This window comes from Orbicella faveolata, unplaced genomic scaffold (genome assembly GCF_042242905.1).
Source record: "Orbicella faveolata isolate gen_17 unplaced genomic scaffold, um_ofav_v1 contig_26, whole genome shotgun sequence".
NCBI classification, from domain to species: domain Eukaryota; kingdom Metazoa; phylum Cnidaria; class Anthozoa; order Scleractinia; family Merulinidae; genus Orbicella; species Orbicella faveolata.
The window spans coordinates 3,016,819-3,036,060 of record NW_028301554.1 but is presented as its reverse complement, the minus strand read 5'-3'; the positions used below and the strand labels follow the sequence as shown (position 1 = coordinate 3,036,060).

The window sequence follows — 19,242 nt, the reverse complement described above, 5'->3', positions numbered from 1 at the left end:
TTTTTGGGATGAGGGCATCTTTTAGGATCCTCTATAAGAATATGACATCATATCCCATAATTTCAGAAATTTTATTTTTGTGACGTCGTCACTTTAGGACTCTATTGCACTTGCCACTTATGTGTTTAAACTTAGTAGCCCATCAGTGGGACACTGATCTCTGGTTTCCCAAGCAGGAAGATGTAAGGGGTAGTTCTATCCCTGCCTGGATGGGATGCTAGTCCAATGCAGGGTTACCTCCAGCATTGAATTTTTCAGTACCCATACACCTTAGTGGAGAGAGGCCAGGTGTTTGCACAGTATGGGACCAAACCCTGACCACTCAATCCAAAATCCAGCACACTAATCATTAGGCTACTGCAGACACCACTGTTTATGAGTGAGGTTTACATAACTTGCGAGTCTTTGGGTAAGCAACATGCAACAGGGAAATGAGTCAAGGTGCATAAAAACTATTACATGTGAAAACAGGATATATCCCTAAGCCTGTATTTCTTTCTCCTACTACCTCTGGACTACTGTAAAGGGCCACTTTGTGGAAATACCACTGCAAATTTCCTATTATTATTACTCTCAATTACAATCACAGCTAGACTTCTAGAATCAAAGTAGTCTAGTTCTTGCCCTCTTTCTGTCACACAAAGCTCCAGGCATAGTCAAACAATGAACTGATAATCAATATTACCGCAATCGATAACAATCGAAGATTGGTATCGATTGCCAATAGCAATCGCAAATCGATGAACTGAAAAAAGTTGTGAGTTATCAATAATATTGCCGATAGTAATCAACGACGATTGATTCATCGATTGGTATTGATTATTATCGATTGTTATCATAGATTATTTTTGTCCTTCTACAAGTTACACCGATAAAATGTTTGACAAAATTTGTCTACAATGGTTTTATTAAGTCAATTGATCATAGTCTGTGTATCTTTTACAATCACTGATAAAATCACAAGAACAGAAACAACTGGCAGAAACTTTTTGGGCTTTACATCTTTCTTTGCTACACGACACCGGAAAAGCTTAGCCCAGAGTAGCAGCAGAAAACCCTCCAATCTCATTGTAGCGTCGGCATTAACTAAAGATGAAGTACGATAAACAAAGTCAGTGTTATAGTGATTTCAAATATTTGTATAAGGAAACAAATGTAAAGATAGATCTCGGAGTAGGCCAAAAGGAAAATATAATCTAGTAGCATGCTGAGGATGAACATCTTGTGTCATTCCAGGTATTATTTTACACAATAGCAAAGCCATCTTTGAATAGTATGGGTGGTTAATGTCAATTTTTTTCCAATCAATATTCTTGAAGACAGGAATTATCGATTGTTATTGATTTTTGCCAATCAATAGCAATCGATAAATAGATTTCTCTGTGAGTTTGATTGTTATTGATTGCCAATATCAATCAATAGCAATTGGCAAGTTGATTTCTGATGTTGATATTTATCCACTGACCATGCCTGGAAAGCTAGAGCTTAGCCGATTGTGTGGCAGAGAAAGGGCCAGAACTGGACTAGAATAGAGTTTGCTTGAAAGAAACTTGATGATGTAGATCTGTTCAGTCATTTACAAGTGGAAATAAACAATTTGCAACCAAATTACAAAAATGTCTATATACAGTCTATATATTAATTCATAATAAAATTATTGTGGTATAAACTTCTCTCTAATTTGTATAAACTTAAGTTATGGAAAGTATAAATTTTCACGTCCCTCGAATAAAGAAATGATTGCCTCTCATTTCCAGGTGGCAAGTTACAATCCATATAGTAACAAAACTTTTTTTTAGATATAGAGTCAACATTTAACAAACCATTATAAAAAATTTAAAATACAAACTGCCTTGCCTCTTTTACAGATGTAGAGATATGTAAATATTTCATATTGTTATCCTTGTTCATAATGACATTGTCATTGTAAACACCACATATAATATTTTCACAATTATACAAATTACAGTTATAATTTCCTTTTGGTTTGAAGATCTTCAAACCAGTTTCATTTTCCTGTTCCTTTACATCATATTCATTCTCACAATCTGACACAAGGCACAAAATTCAAACCAATAATTATTTAGGCCCAGTTCAGACGTCATGCTTCTGCTATGCCCAACTACATTCAGGAATTAAGTTTGACAAAAGCAAGGCAGAAGTACGGCATCTGAATCTAACTTTTGAATTAAGTTCAGCAAGCAATTAAGTTCTAAAAGCTCTGCCATGCTACATGACCCTGGCACAGCAGCGATTCAAACATTGTGCTTCTGCTGCGCCAAACAAAATTCAAAAATTACATCACAGTCGAACCCCTATTAAGCGGCCCCTTATTAAGAGGGGGACGTTAAGGTTTGTGGTATTGGAAATTTTTTCTTGCAGTTTTTCAGTAATTTTAATCTCAAAATGCACTATTGCAGTTTTCTCCAAACCTATGGGATGCAATTTGCTGGCATTTTGGACAGTATTAGAAATTATCCTTGAAGTCCTCCAATGTTTTCCGAGCCTTTTCCAGTTTCCGACTGGACATTCCCAATGGCTCTCCTGGCAACAGAAAACTGCAATTCCTTGTGTTGCAATCAGAAAAGGGTAAGGTATTTTCATTAATTATTAGCCGGCATGCCAATGGATGCTACTTATTTTGATTATGTTGTCTAAATCGAAAATAACCTTACTCAACGTTCATTAACAAATTTTTAATTGCTATATTTGCTCTTAACTTAACATACAGAGCACTGGTTTCGACACAACATCGAGTTTTAACTTGGTCTTGAAGTATTGCGGTATTTGGCGATTTTTTTGCAATATTGTGGTACTTGTTGAATTTTTTGTGGTATCGTGGTGTTCAGAACCCCCCAATGTCCCCCTCTATTAAATGGCCACTCCTATTAGGTGGCCAGTAATCAAAGTCCCCATGAGGGCTTTACTGTTGTTTTGACCTCTATTAAGTAGCCAACCCCCTTTAAGCAGCCACTATCCAATTTCCCGAGGTTGGCTCACCTAATGTTGAACTGTAATGTACTTTAGTGGAGTTACGTTTTTGCGGGGAGTTACAAGGTGAACAGTTACGTGGCTTCAGTAAATCGTGAATCTGGTATGACTAGACCTGACACGACATCTGAATCAGTTGGGTTCCTGCTGTGCTATAGTCAGGCCTTAATAAAATTAAGTTCTGCAGAGCAGAAGCATGACGTCTGAACTGGGTCTTGGAGGCTCAAAGTTTAACAATAACAACAACCATAACAAATAACCAATGTTCAAGTGGAAGGAAGTGCTGCCTTGAGCAATGCCATTATCTTGATCTTTTGATGCCACTGTCCATCTGAAGTAATGTAATGTTCTTGTAAATTTTTGTCAATGTGCTTTCTGATCTTTTAACTGTTGTTCTTTGTCTGGTGTTGTAAAAACCTTGAATATCCAGAAACCCTGAATTCTAGATGTTAAGGATGTGAACTCTTCATAACTGTCTGTATAGTATATAATATAATTTTGTCCTAAAGTTTTACTTCTCAACCTTGCAAAACAGAAAGTTGGCTAGTAGAGGTATACCAGCAATGGCTGTTTACCTGTTCAATGCATATGTTCCCAAACTTCCCCCACCCCTGACAATCCCCCACCCCCCCCCCCCAAAAAAACCTGTATCATACAATATCTTTTTTCCTAACTGAGATCAGAACTACATTATACTAAACTTTTGAAAGAGAAATACTTCCTCTTATTTTATGGCTTAACTGATCTGCGATGACAAGGAGATTCTGATTGGTCCCTTTAGCGGTTCAAATTTTGCAACATGGACCGCAAAGATAGACCGGCTCACGAATTCATTTCAGTGAATTGCTTTTGCAATTCTTTGCACAAAATTAAGAAGTTTTTCGGTAAGTATAAATCTTTTTACCTTCATGTTTGGAAGACAATTTCAGTTTAATTTTCACAAAGTGACATGAGAAAAGTAAATAAGTGCTTATTTTTTGCCGAGAATGGATCGTGGAGACACATCAATTTATCAGAAGATTAAAAAGCACTATAACAATAAACACTTTCTTGAGCTAGCTTGCTCAGTCTGCATTGGAAAATATTGATCTTGCTCTTTCTTTTGCGCATTTAAGGACCTCGTCTGTGGCCGAGTCCATAAACCTGTGACCAATATTTTTCCAATACGGACCTCAGGCTAGTTCAGTAACATTGTTTGTTTTAGCAGTTTACTTATACAAATCGACGCACTGCAATTTCTATAAGAACAAACTTTACCCTCCCTACCCCTCCCCTGAAGTATGATCTAATTAAGGGGCTATTTTCGGAAGATGGTCTAAAATTATGTTCTCGATTAAAAAGGATACAAGTGCTGCTACATGCACACAGACCATGAAGCAAACTCCATAAACGACAAGTGTTGGGTACTGCTCTTCCATGTTACTACAGCTTATATGAGCCTTCAAATACGAACAAATGCTGAGCTTATTTCGTTGCCGACACATACATTTCGAGTAAAGTTTTCGGATTCAGTTTCCGATCACAAAAAAAGTAAACTTACTTTCAAGGAGGAAGAGGGTGTGCAGGTTTGATCTTTTCTGCATAAAGCTCGTGGATACTGAAGGAAATTTACTTCGCTGGGTAAATATAGACGAAATCTTTTGCAAGCTACCTTTACAAGCGAGGAGACGACTGTTTTGGTGAAGCTGGTGTGAAGACTGGGAACAAACTCTGGACAATATTAGAAGAATTTCATTGGCTAGCTTCGCAAACGTCACATACCGGAAATGTGAAGATATTTCACTGAAGTTCATTGGTTGAATTGAATCACCTATTATTTTGAGAAACGCGCAGAAAGCTTCCTTCTGATTGGCTGGTAAATTAGTAACCGTTCACAACCCCCGCTCAAGCCGTAAAGCGCATGACGAATGGCTCGCGTTAGCGCCTGGGAGAGGAGGGATCTGTGTAAAATTTGACCGACTCGTTGCGATTTTCGAGACATTTCTTCTCTCATTTTGTGTTATATGGAGTGCACACACGTAGGGCAAGCCGTGAAAGTCAGTTCACAGCTTATTCAGAAGATACGCCGCGAAAAAGCGGCGCAGTGGACTTGCTCAAGTAGGTTTTAAGTCGAGAGGGCGAAAAGCTACCCTCATCTCAATTTTGGTCTTTTAGTTTCACCTTTACCGGTACTTTTAACATTCCAGAAATCCTGACTGAATTTCTCTGCCTTAGCTTGTAGATCAACAAAGAGCCCATGGATTTGTCTACGATGTGGATCCATCAACTGCGGAAGGTATACTGCCAAATGAGTACCATATTTTTTGAATTGTTGTTCTGGGGGGTGTCGAGACGTAGGAATGCCGCGTTGTTTGAGCCCTTCCGCAAATCGTGCTTTTAATTATTCACTTCTGGAGTGTCGTTTAATTAATCCGGCGGTCGTTTCATGCCAGGTATGTGAATGGTCATGCCAAAGCTCACTACGAGGACAATCAACAACATTCTGTCTGTCTGGATGCAAGTTTGACGGCTTTTTGGTGAGTAATAAGTTCACATACTGTGAACGAAAGTTCGTGATGTCATTATATGAACGCGCTTCCGTTCGATACTGAATAGCAACGTGTTTTCATTTTTGCTGTCATTAATTCCCTTAATTTTCCACAGCTACGCTTGTGATGAATTTGTTATAAATGACACAAAATCCGGAGATATACAGAGGGTTCGAGAAATCATGTTGGAAAGAGAAAATAGGTGAGGACTTCGATATAAGCTTGAATACTCGCCGGTTGATTCGAATTAAAGTCTTCGTTTCGCAGATTTACCATGACATGATTATTGTTTGTACAAAAATGTATTCTTTTTCATCTACCGACTACAGTTATGGGTTCTAATTGCTTTGTTTGGATTATAAACTACATCAATTTTTTTCTAAATAAATGAGTTACTTATTTCACACCGGCCGCCATGTTGTTTATCAAGACCATGAATCACCGCGTCGGACGTGTTGGATGTGACGTAATGTTATGATCGGTTGTTCCCTGGAGCGTTGAAAAGTATTATTTTCCTTTTCTGCTCTGTGCTAATTGATTTTGAAAGTGGATATAGTCAGAAACCCCACATAATGTGATTTCAGTTGTAAGAGCACCCTTGAATTTTTATGTTGAATAGATTCTACTTTAACCTTTAACCTTATGATGAAGGGCTTCCAATTCAGTGACTCTTATGTAGCTGATGGGTTGTCAGGAGATTTTAAGGGATATAATTTACAGAGAGCTTTTCTTTTAACAAGGAAACGTCATTTACAAGATTCTTCATCTCCTGAAAGGCAAAAGAAAGCTTCAAAAGCAAATGTAAGTTGAATGAAGTGTTATGATGTAAAAATTCTTAATTTGGAATAATTGCAGAATGTATTAAATTTAAGATACTTCACTGAGTAATAAAATTTAAAAGGAAGAAAACTAGTTGGGAGTAATGCTGTGATATTTTAAGCTTTCCCTGTGTTGGTCTTACGACAAATTTAATTTGTGAATCAAGGGTTGAGGCTTGGTACTCAAAGAGAAAAAAAGCACTGAGTTGAAAATAAAGCTCTTCTTTAGTACCCAATCCTCTCCACCTCTGAAAAGCATACTGGTATGATAAATATCAAACTGGCAGAATTTATGCTACTTTTTCAACCTCTCAAAATACTTCATCAAACATCAAAAATAGCTCTCCAGATAGAAAAAATAGAATGAAGGAAAAACTACCCCCTAGTTGGTCATCAGACAGATATTTAGCATAATTATAACCCAAAGCAGGCCATTTACCTGATTTTAAATATATATGGGTTATCGACCAAGCGTGGGATATTGGCCAAGTACCATTTTCTGCAATGTTTATGGACCAAGATGCAGTCGAGGTCCATGAACATGCAAAAAAAAGAACGAGGCCGATATTCAGTCATCTGGACTGAACAAGCTTGGCTAGTAAAGGATTTATGTGGGATAAAGAACAAATTTTTCCTGCATGACACAGCGTTTAATCCTGAGCAGGCAAGATAGCGCCATCTTGCCTGCTTGGGTAGCCAATCACATTGGAGGATTTTTTCATCTTGTCTGCTCAGTAAGCTAGCCATATAACAAATTATCTTTTCAAACTTTTCAATCATGCAATGAACCAAGGAACAGAAAAATCTGTTTCATTGCAGGATGTTGCAAAATTACTGCACTGTATAATAAACTGTTTAAGCTTACCACCCCATTGGTGCCTTTCTCAGAAACCTTGGTTGCTAAGAATGGAGAAGTTGTAAAAGAAAAATTGATACCACACAACTGTACCTCTTCTTACATCAAACCCCACCCATTGGTAAAAACAATGGTCCTTTGGGCGAGGTTGCTATGATTAACCCTTGGATGTACAAGGGTGCCAAACCCCTCCCCTCCCCTCTCCTCCCCTCCCCTCCCCTCTCCTCTCCTCCCCTCCCCTCTCCTCCCCTCCCCTCCCCCGCTAAGGTTTTTTTAAATTTTTGAAGAGATGATTTACTCTAAGGGGCTTAAACTTTCAGAAGCTGTTCCTTCATTCTCTGTAGAAATTTTGAAATCTCATTTGCATGTCCATCATCTTTGACGCTGCCATGGCAACCATCAAATTTCATATAGATATGGCCAAAAATCAACTTTTTTGATATAATTCTGCAGTTTTTTTCCAGTTTTCTTCATCAAATTGCGGAAATTCATGAATTTGTACATTTTATAAGCATTGTGGCTTGATTTTGTGTTAATTTCTGTTATTTCTTGACTATTCAAGAAAATAGGAAAATCTAAGATGGCAGGTCAAATGACGTCATTTGACATCATATGACACCATAACCAACAAAAATAGTACCATCCTGTAGGGCAAGCTCAGGGTTATCTAATCAATGTAAATTTATTTCGTTCTTCCTTAACAGAACGAAAACCAAGAAGGGGGGGTTCCAACCCCCAACCCCCCCCCCCTTGTACCACGGTGGGGGTATGAGTTACGTCCGAGGGTTAATCAGCATAAAAAATCCAATTTTGGTCACTGTTCTGTTTGTTTTAGTTAAGATGAATTTTAAGTCATACTGATTTCAAACTAGTTTGATTTTTATTTGTCTTTGTCTCTGAATTATGATAATAACTTTGGAACAAGGGAGAGCCAGTTAGCAAACATTTTGATTTAACATTCATGTCAAAGTAAACTGCATCATATACTGTTTTTATCTACCAAATTGCTCACATACATCTAAACTGTACACACATAGTTAAAATTATAATATTTATGTGAAAGCTAAACAAAGTCTTTGATTGTTTTGTTCATGAACTGCATTTATCAATACTCTTAAATAATTTTTGATAATTTGTTGCATTCTTATACCCCAGCAAGAAAATATAGGACGGGTGAAATACCTACCAGGTCTTCGAAACCTTGGAAACACATGTTTTATGAATGCAGTGTTACAATCTTTGAGGTGAGTGTTTTGTGCTATTTTTCGTAATAATGTTACTCTGCATTTCTGATTAAATCAGTAATGATAATTTTAGTGATGCTATTGAACAGACAAATTTGGCCATACTGCTTATGAAGTCTTAACCCTTACTTTTTCTGAGTCAAGCCTTGTGTTAATATAAAATAATATAGTTCCAGTCTTTGATAAAACCCTAATTGTGCCAGTGAAATAAAATTGACACAGTTGTACTTTCACGCAGTACTGTTAACTGTGCCGTTAAAGGTTATTCTTACTTTTAAGTCTGTGTGAGATTCTTTGCATGAATGCTATTGTGTATTAATTTCATGTTGTGCTATTTGGTTTTACATAACAAGATAGCCAAACTTCATGCCTTTTCTCCTCTCTCAGTTTAGCTCTTTTTTCATTTGGTTGATTAATAATAAGCAAACATCACTTTCACTAGTTAGTGAGGAGAAATTTAAAAATATCAAGTGCTGTTTTTACAAGGCTTGTAAATGTTTAAAGAAAAGACTTAAACATAGCCGTGGGTAATTAGGTTTCACTTTTGATGCACCCAGCAGGAAGACAGGAAACTGAAATATTAATTTTCAGCTTTTTCACTAATGGTTTTTTGAACCCCAAAGGAATTAAAAGTACTAAATAATGAATTGTGTCAGTCATAATATTTTATTGTAGTGGCCTTAGCATGTATGTTTATGATAATTTTGTTTTTATTAAATCAACAGTAATATTCAGTCATTCAGCTGTTACTTTAAGGATCTTCCAGCATTTGAGCTGAGAACAGATAACTCATGTGGAAAACAGCCTTACTTCACTAGAAGCAGAAAAACAGATGAAGGGTATGGAAACTGTGCTTTGCCTGGGAGACATTGTTCAAATATTTTAAACAAGACAGCTGTGTAATTTGACTCCCTAGCCTACTTTAGTAAACCACCATATGACATGGGTATAAAATAGAATACAGCAAAAGGAAGTAATTTTGCGTTTCAAAAACAGTGAGGCATATTATTTAGAAGGGACGTAGCCTTCTGATAATTTTTAAATACATGTAAAATACTGCTTGGGTAGTAAGACTGAATAAACACGACACTATGAAGCTCAAAAGAAGCTCTGCAATCATCAAATTAAAGATCAAAATGTATTGCAATGGCATCAAAAACAACCCCTACCAGCATGCAAAGAAAGTTGTTTTCCAATAGCCTGAGGCTTGTGACTTTTTGCTGTTGGGCTAGTAACCTTCAATGGGAAAGTACCATAACAGGGGAAAGTTTGGGGGCAAATGAGAATGACTTTCAGCCGAGTACATCATAATAAATTATAGCTTTCAAGACTGAAGGACAAGCTGGAAAATTGATTTTCTTTGCACCCTGCTTACAGTAAAGAGTTTAATAGTATTGTTCTGGAGGAGCTAAAATGAAATAAAAACCCATGGCTTTTATAAGAAGTGTTATTAATTGAAGTGTTCTTGTGAATCACTGTAGATCTGTAGTGGAAGAGTTGCGTAAAGTACTTTGTGCTTTGTGGCATGGTGGAGGTGTCACACACTCTCCTGATGCACTATTCTCTGTTGTGTGGAAGGTTGTGCCAAGATTCAGGTAAGTTACATGTCAAGCTACATTATAGCATTCATTTATGATTGTAACAATAAGGATGGTTTTGTCACACTTTAATCAGAAGATTAGCTGCACACACACACATATTGTGAATTTGTGATGTCGTAAAACACTCAGATTTCAAGTGGAGCTTTGGGCAATTTGTTTCTTACAATAACATTGAAAACTTTTCTGCTGAATTGGAAGGAACTTTCAGTGTAAATATTGCAGACATAACACAGGGAATGAAAACTTTTTATATCATAAATTAAAACCTTGTGAATGTTATAAATTAATATTGTCATTGCGATACAAAAGTTCTCCAAAAGTTGCATTGCATTGCATTTTAAGGTTATGTACATCATCTTTGTGATCTTCCACTGATAAGGAGACAAAAATTGTGTAGGTTTTTGTTTTATATAGTTATTATTATAGTTAAATTACTCAACTTCAGAGCCAGTTACTGTTCTACATAGCATCATAGCCAACCGGATGTCAGAGTGAATTTTAACCAGACCTGAACTGTTAACATTTACTATTGCAGAGGCTATCAACAACAAGATGCACATGAATTTATGCACTACCTGTTGGACAGAGTGCACACGGAACTTCTTCTGTCGCCTAAGTGCTTTGGTACAACAGAGACCATCATTACAGGGATATTTGGTGGCCTTTTACATAGCGAGGTATGTGGGTAAGGTAAGGTAAGGTAAAACTTTATTTATGCAGGGTGGCCCATTCAGCACAGTGGCTGGTATCCAGAGGGGCCCTGCTAAATACAATTTCTAAAAATATAAAACGTCTAATAGTATAAAATAGTTATAAAAATAGAGTTTAAAAAAAAAACTAATGTCTAGTAGTTGAAATAGTTATATAAAAAGAGTTTAAAAAATTGAAACGAGTTACAAGCATGAACTGGTAGGGAAAAAAATAGATATCATAAATTAGGTGCTATAAATAAAATGGGCTTTGACGAGATTTTTAAAAGAGGAGAGGGATACAGCTTGTTGGATTTTACAAGGTAGTGAATTAAAAAGGGCTGTGCCAGAAAATCTAAAAGTACGTTTGCCAAGGCTAAGTTTGGGTTTGGGTAGATGGAGGTCAGCCTTCCTTCGAGTGTTGTAACCATGTACATTGTAGTTCCTAATGAAATAGTTACTTGGTTGGTCCAGAAGATGTAGGAGAGTACAACAATGGTGAATAAATGTACTTATATGGTCATTGAAAGGAAACTGTAGACAACATAGTTTACAATAAGTTTTCGTCATGAATTTTGTTCCAGGTCAAATGTTTAGTATGCGGAACAGAGTCAAAGAAGTATGATCCATTTCTAGGTAAGTGGCACTTATGTTAGACAAATGCAACCCAGGGATGAAGTTTAGCTGACTGAATTTGAACAGACCATGGTGTTCTGTCATACAATATTTTGCTTTTCTGATCGAAAACAACCCATGATGATTTTTTGTACAATTATGGAAGTCATTCTAGTACAAAAACAGACACTCACTCTATGTTTTTGTTATTTCCAGATTTATCCTTGGAGATTCCAGCAGAATTTCAAATTAGAAAATCAAAGTCTAGAGACCCACAAGTTTGTCGACTTGAAGGTAAAAAACAAAATTACTTGTAATAATTTTGATCAGAAATTTGCATTAATTAAGTATATAGCTCCCTCCATTGATTTGAAACAATCAGTGATTGCCGACTTAAAAATATTAGGGAAAATTTCAAAGCAGGGAAAAGAAAGGGAGATTCTAGGGAAGTCAGGAGTGTATGTTAGAGTTTCTCCAGGTTTTGATAATGAATTCCATTAATAATAATATCATTGTGGTTGCAATGAAATTAATCAAAGCAACATTATTGTTAAGTGCCAACTGGCTATTTTTGGCTTTATCAGTCTTATGTCATCAATGAAAACAGTGACAAGGAATTTCTGTTCCTTTCACAGCTGGCAAACATGGTTAATATCTAATTACTTCTTTTCTCCTTTTCTTTTGCAGATTGCTTGAATCATTTCATATCACTAGAGGAACTAGCAGATTCTGAACTGTATATTTGTCCAAACTGTAAAAAAAGACAGAGATCTACGAAGAAGTTTTGGCTCAAACGATTACCGAATGTGAGACAACTTAATTTCTTTAAATCATATTATTTACTGCCTGTAATTTAGCTTCAGATTCTGTTGACCTACAGTTACAGACCTACGGTCAACCTTCTGTTAACCTACAGTATTGTTATATGCCGTAGAAAATTAATTGATTATGTAGGTTGCTCTTTGCCCCCTACCAGCATTCTCATTCTTGTCCCTAGAGATTCCAGTTCCTCTTTGTAGGCAGAGCCTTGCCACAAAGAATAAAGGTGACTCTTGGTACATAGGATTTGATTCCAAGGCTATATTCTGGGACAAAGGAATCACTAATAAATCCAACACTGATTTCATTCCAGAGCTTATTCCCTGGTTGCTCTGCAGCACAATTTTTCAATAACAGCTCCTACAGACCTTAACAGATTCCAATGAATGGAATTTTAAGCCAAAAAAAATCTTCTTGTACTTGTTGTGTCATCATCCTATGCTTCAGCCCTCTCCAAAAAGGTAGAAAAGGAAAAAGAAAATAATTATTGTAGTTAATCCATGCAATAATATAAATATTTTCTTTTACAGGTGTTGTGTTTGCATCTCAAACGGTTCAAGTTCCAAGCATTCCATCGGAGTAAAGTTGATACATATGTTCAGTTTCCCATGAGGGGACTGGATATGAGTCCTTACTCTATACACAATCAGGTGAGAGCTGGGAAAAAAAATAGTCTTACCAGACGACAAAGGGAGAGGGGGAACTTACCCTTGTTGGTAAAATCTCTGCTCAAGCCTAGTGGCCTATCAGACAGGGGAAGTACCTCCAATTTCCCTAGAATGATGTGGCTATAAGTATTTCTTCTCCCCCCTGGATGGGATGCTAGTGCATTGCAAGGTTTTACCCAGCCTTCAGTTCACCAGTCCTATTTATACGCCTTGGTGAAGTCAAGTAGTGTGAGTGTTACAGTCAAACCAAGTGAAGCGTATCCCTCAAGATTACATGAATTGATTATTTGAATATTGAACCCACCAGTCATTTCAAGAATGCAATAAAGAATTGATTACTGGAAAATTGAACCCACTAGTCATTCCAAAAATATGGCTAATGGGTTTAATGTTCAAAAAAATTAATTTAATGTTGATTTTTGAAATGACTAGTGAGTTCAATAATCAATTCATTATTGCATTCCTGAAACGATTAGCGGGTTCAATATTCAAATAATCAATTCATTAATGTAACCTTGAGGAGTACACTTCACTTGGTTTGACTGTAGGTGGTTGTGTGAGAACGAAACACAACGTTGAATAGGGCTCAGTCTTGCTAGATCCTGAGTCTAGCAGACTAATCATAAGCCTCCCCAACATCCCCCAGCTCAAATTGTATTGGACACCATTTGTGATAATTGTGAAATCTAGCGGTCCAATTATGTATTTTTGGCATTATCCATTCTATAAAATTTTTAACACAGTAAATTGTTGATCATTTGCCAGCAATAATGACTCCTCTTCACCTGGCCACTTGGTAATCTATTGATATTGTGTAGAGAGTTAAGTTGTTGATCACCTTACATGGCTGTTGGTTCATACTCACTGTTATCTTGTCACACCTTAAACTCATGTTTGTCTTTTTTGTTAGGATGAGAACCCAAACCCAAAAGCATTTCTGTTTGATCTGGCTGCTGTTGTTGTTCATCATGGCAGTGGGTAAGAATGAATTTGACTCTGATTAGATGTCACTACAAAGTTCTCTTTTGCAAATAGAGGTGGTGTCGTGGAATTGAAAACAAGATGAAATATTTGACAGTGTACTGTCACTAAACTGACTCTATTGTGTTATTTGTTTGTTTGATTTGTAGAGTGAGTGCTGGTCACTACACTACATTTGCATTTCATGAGGGTAAGGGCATTATTTTATATCAAAACTTGTTGGACTGTGAACACTTAAAAAATACATGTAAATATTGAGGCTTGTTGCAATACAACCTGAAAAGTTGAGATAAGCAAGGCAGTATGTCCCAGCCAATGAACAGGCTTATTGGTGGAGGATGAGCTGAAAGGGGTGTGACCAAAGTGAGCTGAGAGAAAACTGAGGGGGGGCTGCCTTCCCCCTATACCCTCCCCCCTCCTCTATTCGCTCAATGGTCTATCTCTGACCTACTGCAATTTTTGAATATATAATAATCATTACTGATATTGTTGTTTTAGGACTTTGGTATAATTTCAATGACAGCACTGTCACGCAATCAGACGAAGGTCACGTGAGTCGAAGCAAAGGCTACATTTTATTTTACACACGCAGGCATCCCAACATGGCTATCCTGGACAAGATTAGGAAATAAATTTATGTTCATCAACCCGTTACTCAGTAATTGACATAATTTGTATCTAACATTCTTATAGTAAACCTGTTAAACTTTTGTTCTTGAGCTCGATGCGAAGTAATAGGGAAGAAGTTCTTTATTTTCAAAGAATTCCTTTCAATTTGATTCATTCTGAATGTCATTAACCTATCCGGAATTGATGCGAAGCCTTCGGGATGACTTACAAGTTCTTGTTCCATGTCTTAATTCTCAATAAGCACATACATGACTTTGTCTGGATTTATTTAGGAGAATATTACTACTGATCGCACAAGGAAACACTTGCACCAGCTTTTTCTGCTCCATAAAACGTTTCTAAAAGCGCTAAAAAGTTTCCCGTTGTCTTCTTAAGTTCTGCAGTTTATGTTAAAAGGATATTGAGTTAAAATGTCTTTGAGGTGATTCGTCAATTGGTAGCGTGCCCTCTTGCCCTCTCTTCCTGCAACACTCGAAAAGCAGGAATATCTCTTCAAAGTGCCTGTTATAAAAAAAATTGTTCATAAGGAACACTTAGAACTTCCTTGTATTCCCGCACGAAAAAAAAAAGGCAATATAATGTGGTATTGCCTTAGTTTATCATAAATTTCTAAATGGTAAAATAACAATTAAATCTCTAACGGAAACAAATTGACTACTACAAAGACGTTATATTTCTCAGAATTTATTTTTTAAAATCTTTGGTTGTCTGTTTTCGCTATTTCTAACTCGGTCACATCAAGCTTGTAAGGCGGGTCTTTGTGGCGTAGAAATATATATTTCAACTCCGATGTAATCCAATTCGAGCTGTTTTTTCCAACCTAGTCTCGTAGAATTTGAGCACGGCAGTCGGTTCCATTCTCGAAACAACTCCCACAGGTTTCTTCACCACTTTTTTCTTTGACCTTTTTCGTAGTTTCCTTCAAAGCCTCTTTTCGTGTCGTCACGCAATGCTTTCCCCCAAAACAGAAAAGTGGCGTGACAACTCTGCTATGCTTTTCTGGTATTGCTATTCTTCTAAATATGTAAGAAGGAACTATGAGGTCCTGTCGTTATTATTGTATATAGTCAAATAAAAATGTCTGAAGCACTGTAATTATAGTAAGACGAGATGTTTGTCCACAAGCTCAATGTAAATAACAATAAAGTGCACTTTTCAAACTTGTTTAGTAAGGTGGAATTTACAAACTTGTTTTAAAACTTAAGCTGGGTTCCACAATATATTCAACAAATTTCTATCAAGCATAGATATCGTGAGCAAGAAATCCTATTGCCTCAGTATAAATCTACTGGTCGTTTAAGCCTTAATGTAAATCCTCTTCACAGACACTTGGAAAACTCAAAGAAACGGCCGCCAGTTTGTTAGCAACTACATGTCTTGGCTACTCACTGTCTACAGGATAGTGAGTAACGTAGCCAATCAGAGCGCGGCATTCGTGATAGAACGCCAGTAGATTTAAGCTAATATGCGATATTTACTATCTTGGTTGATCATTCGATGCATTTTTTTTCTTCCCTGTCATTGAGCAAGAGCCAACCACATGACCTGCAAATAACTGCCTACAAATAATGGTCTGCTCATGCGTAATTGTAACTATGATTTCTGGTGAGAAATGGCAGATTGCTCCCCTGATAACTCGGTTATCGCAAATTATAATTCATCAAATATTTTCGCTAGCTCGCGATTGGTCTAAACGCGTCACGTGACCGCATATTCCCCCAGCTAAAACCGGGGAATGTCCGAGGGTATTCCCCAATTCTCAAAACGGCGCGTGTTGCGAAAAATATTTGCAAGATAATAAACACAACAGCCTCCATTTTGCGCAAAAAATATGCACGAATATTTGTCCTTGGACATCATCTGTTCATCCGGAAAACTGTGAGCCTTGAGGAAAAGATAATGTCCAAGAACAAATATCCGAGCATATTTTCGCGCCAAATGGAGACTATTGTTTATACATTGTTATTATTTTGTCAGTGTCTCGCTGATCAATTATTTTCTCTCCACTGACAACCAAATGGTATGCAGGAAAATTCTTCGCGCCAGATTAGCAACTCCATAGGATGTGCGTATATTGTACGTGATTGGTCAAGAAAGCCATCTCTTTGTTTTGATTGGTTGGTCCACGTTCATGCAACATACGAAAATCTTCTTTTGTTGTTATTCTGGGTGCTGTTTTAATCCCCTTCACGTTAATTATTTTGTTTTGCCATTCCGTCGAGGTAAATTACTTGCAGAAAGTTAATCTTTTTTTGCAGGAAGTTGAAATTTAAGTTGGATTTCTTGAAGAGTGAAGAAACAGTGGAAACCCGTAGCTTTCAGCTGCTTGTCTCTTGTCATGACTGTTCTATCCGTGGAAAAAGACACAAAGAGGGTATTTCCCGTGAACAGGGGATTCAAACTCTAAAATGACGTCGACAGGGGACAGTCTGTTTCCATCGAAGACGAAAAACGAAAAAAAAAATAAATTGAGCGACATCCCCCTCTTCCCCCCCCCCCCCCCCTCCCCACCTGGTTGGGATTATAGTCTGCTACAGGTCAAAGGTTAGCCCCCAGACTGTGACTCGGATCGGAACGAGAAAAACGTCAACTGTCTCAACAGTGCTCAAAACTCAAGATCTGAGAGTGCAAGCCATGGGCACGCTGTGTCCGCTATTTTCGACAATTATCAGCTATCAGTTGAAGGGCGGATTCAGCTATTGGTTAAAAACTGATGTCAATTTTAGCAATTTGTTAGTTTTCAGTTGCATTGACAGTCAAAATTTTGACTAGTTCTCAGACCCTCGAGGTCTCTCGCTCCACGAAAGTTTCCCGGCGTTCATCACTGCCAGAGTCTTCCCGCCAAAATCTTGGCTGGCACAGCGCGCCCAGCTGAGGTCATGGAGCAGGTTTTAGAAAATTGAACAAGAAAATGTCAAAGACGAGAAAATAAATGCTCTCTCGAATTTGACTTTCAAAAGTTCAAAGCTTCGGAGAAACTTGATACTAGCGAGAAAGAACTTTGAGCAGATGCCTACGGTGGAAATTTGCAAAACAGCGACCGAAACCCCAAGAATGGCGAAGAAAACAGCATTGGACTGCAAGATCGTGTCACAGCTTCAAAACAGATATTTTGAAACAGGAATGCTGATAACTACACCATCAGGTCAGTGACTTGATATCGCCACATATCAGGACTGTAGGGACGGCTTATCATTGGCTCTATCGCAATTGGATAAGGTAATTTTTAAGCTTTAAGACCTTATTATTTTCAGCCGCGTACAAGTTTGCGGGACAAAAAAATCATAGTACAACGAATAGAAAATAAAACAACGCGACTGGACGCATTCTAGCACAGTAACAACCCTCAAATTTGGTTAATACAATCCTTTGTCTGGTATGGTAACTTTGCTATTCATAAATTTTTCAGAATTCAATTTTTAATTAAGAACATTATTTGCCATGGGATTCCCATACAAAAACTATAATTGCTGGCGCGTGTTGCCTACTCGTCAAAATGGCTTCCAAAACTTTGTTAAGTTTTGTTCTCAGCTATTTCTTTATTTATGTTAGTTCTGAAACTTTGACAGTACATCAGACAATACCTCCCTATATCTTGCCATCTTGGTTATTCAACGTTTTGTCAAATGGTCTGCGAAGTATTGTTAATCGACCTCAATGCCTTTTTCGACATGGAAGGGAGAGATAAGACAAAATTTATCCTTCACTAGACGGCATTTTATATTTTAAGTTTATCCTCGCACTGTGAAGGCAGAATGAATATAGTTAATAAACGTTGTTAAACATTGCTTGATTCGGGAATGTTTTTATAGGTGATTAAGAATTGTCAAGAGGCAAATGTGAAAGAACTTCTGACAAACAATTAAAGCAGAAAAACCAACAACAACGGGATTTTTTCAAAACTCCCTTACACTTTTTTAAGACGAGAGTGAAACATTCCCATGCAGTGAAGCAAAAAGATTAAGAATTTTAATATAGCAGTCCATTCGAGATGATTTTTAAATCATCCCGAAAAATGTATAGAGAAACGGTTCTATTCAAACGACAATTTCGCAGCACGGAAGAGAGCCAATTGTAAAGGGAAAAATACTGTTAACTGCCACACTCAATAAACATTTGAAAACATTCCTCTTAAACTCAAAGTTCCTGGCTCAAGTTGTTATTTTCAATATCGAATTGCAAAATCTCAGATGGGATTCATAGTTTTTATATTTTCCTGTTACCGTCGTTACCATATCAACTTTTATCTTTGCATTCTGTGAGGTTCTAATACAAAAAAGCTAGAAATGACGTCCCCTAAAGACGTTCATTGTTTACTTGAATAAGACTTTCCCTTGTACTGCCTTTTTTCACATTGCATGCTAAATTTACATAAATTTTTATTTCCCAGTTTTTGTTGCATCATCGCAGATGTCGGCTGTTTAACATAACCTGCAAAGAATTAATGAAAATTAACGAGCGTTTTGCTTCCCTTGAAAAATGTTAACTGCCGAAAATTTAAGGATTTTATTTGACAATTTCGGTAACAAACCCCTGTTCTAATTACATCTTTGCGATAATTGAAAACCCCCGATTCAGTAATTCTGCAATTTGTAAAAGATGGAAATAACCCTGAGATAAGCCATTGCAAACCGTTAGTAAGAATAAAATTTAAGGGAATATTTCCATCTCGTTGGACGCGCAGCTGAAATAAACGAATGATTTCCCCTAGATCACTATATTGTTTCCTACTTAGAATTCAAAACTTGACGGATTGTCCGATGTGTTTGTGGATTAATGGTGTTTTCTATAATATAGTCACC

At 37.1% G+C, this 19,242-nt stretch overlaps 1 protein-coding gene and 1 long non-coding RNA gene across 2 annotated transcripts; one reads left to right on the top strand and one right to left on the bottom strand.

The window, feature by feature from the left end:
• Positions 1–473: 473 nt before the first annotated feature.
• LOC149107654 (uncharacterized) lies at positions 474–4,704 on the bottom strand. The gene is made up of 3 exons (XR_016208898.1): positions 4,532–4,704; positions 4,338–4,430; positions 474–3,426 (listed from the first exon to the last, which is right to left on the bottom strand). It is a non-coding gene; the product is annotated as an uncharacterized LOC149107654 (long non-coding RNA).
• Positions 4,705–4,867: 163 nt separating this feature from the next.
• LOC110057793 (ubiquitin carboxyl-terminal hydrolase 3-like) lies at positions 4,868–15,600 on the top strand. The gene is made up of 16 exons (XM_089295139.1): positions 4,868–5,088; positions 5,206–5,266; positions 5,424–5,507; positions 5,635–5,721; positions 6,260–6,320; positions 8,349–8,437; positions 9,163–9,276; positions 9,919–10,032; positions 10,574–10,715; positions 11,312–11,363; positions 11,559–11,636; positions 12,030–12,148; positions 12,692–12,811; positions 13,740–13,807; positions 13,960–14,000; positions 14,309–15,600. The coding sequence occupies exons 1-16, from the start codon at positions 4,995–4,997 to the stop codon at positions 14,440–14,442; spliced, it is 1,458 nt and encodes a 485-aa protein (XP_089151265.1). The 5' UTR covers positions 4,868–4,994; the 3' UTR covers positions 14,443–15,600.
• The last annotated feature ends 3,642 nt before the right edge of the window (positions 15,601–19,242 follow it).

Coding starts and splice junctions, on each gene's coding strand:
- LOC110057793 (XM_089295139.1), top strand. CDS start 4,995: ATGGAGTGCACACACGTAGGGCAAGCCGTGAAAGTCAGTTCACAGCTT. Junction 5,508..5,634: donor GCAAGTTTGACGGCTTTTTG/GTGAGTAATAAG, acceptor AATTTTCCACAG/CTACGCTTGTGATGAATTTG. Junction 11,364..11,558: donor GAAGTATGATCCATTTCTAG/GTAAGTGGCACT, acceptor TGTTATTTCCAG/ATTTATCCTTGGAGATTCCA.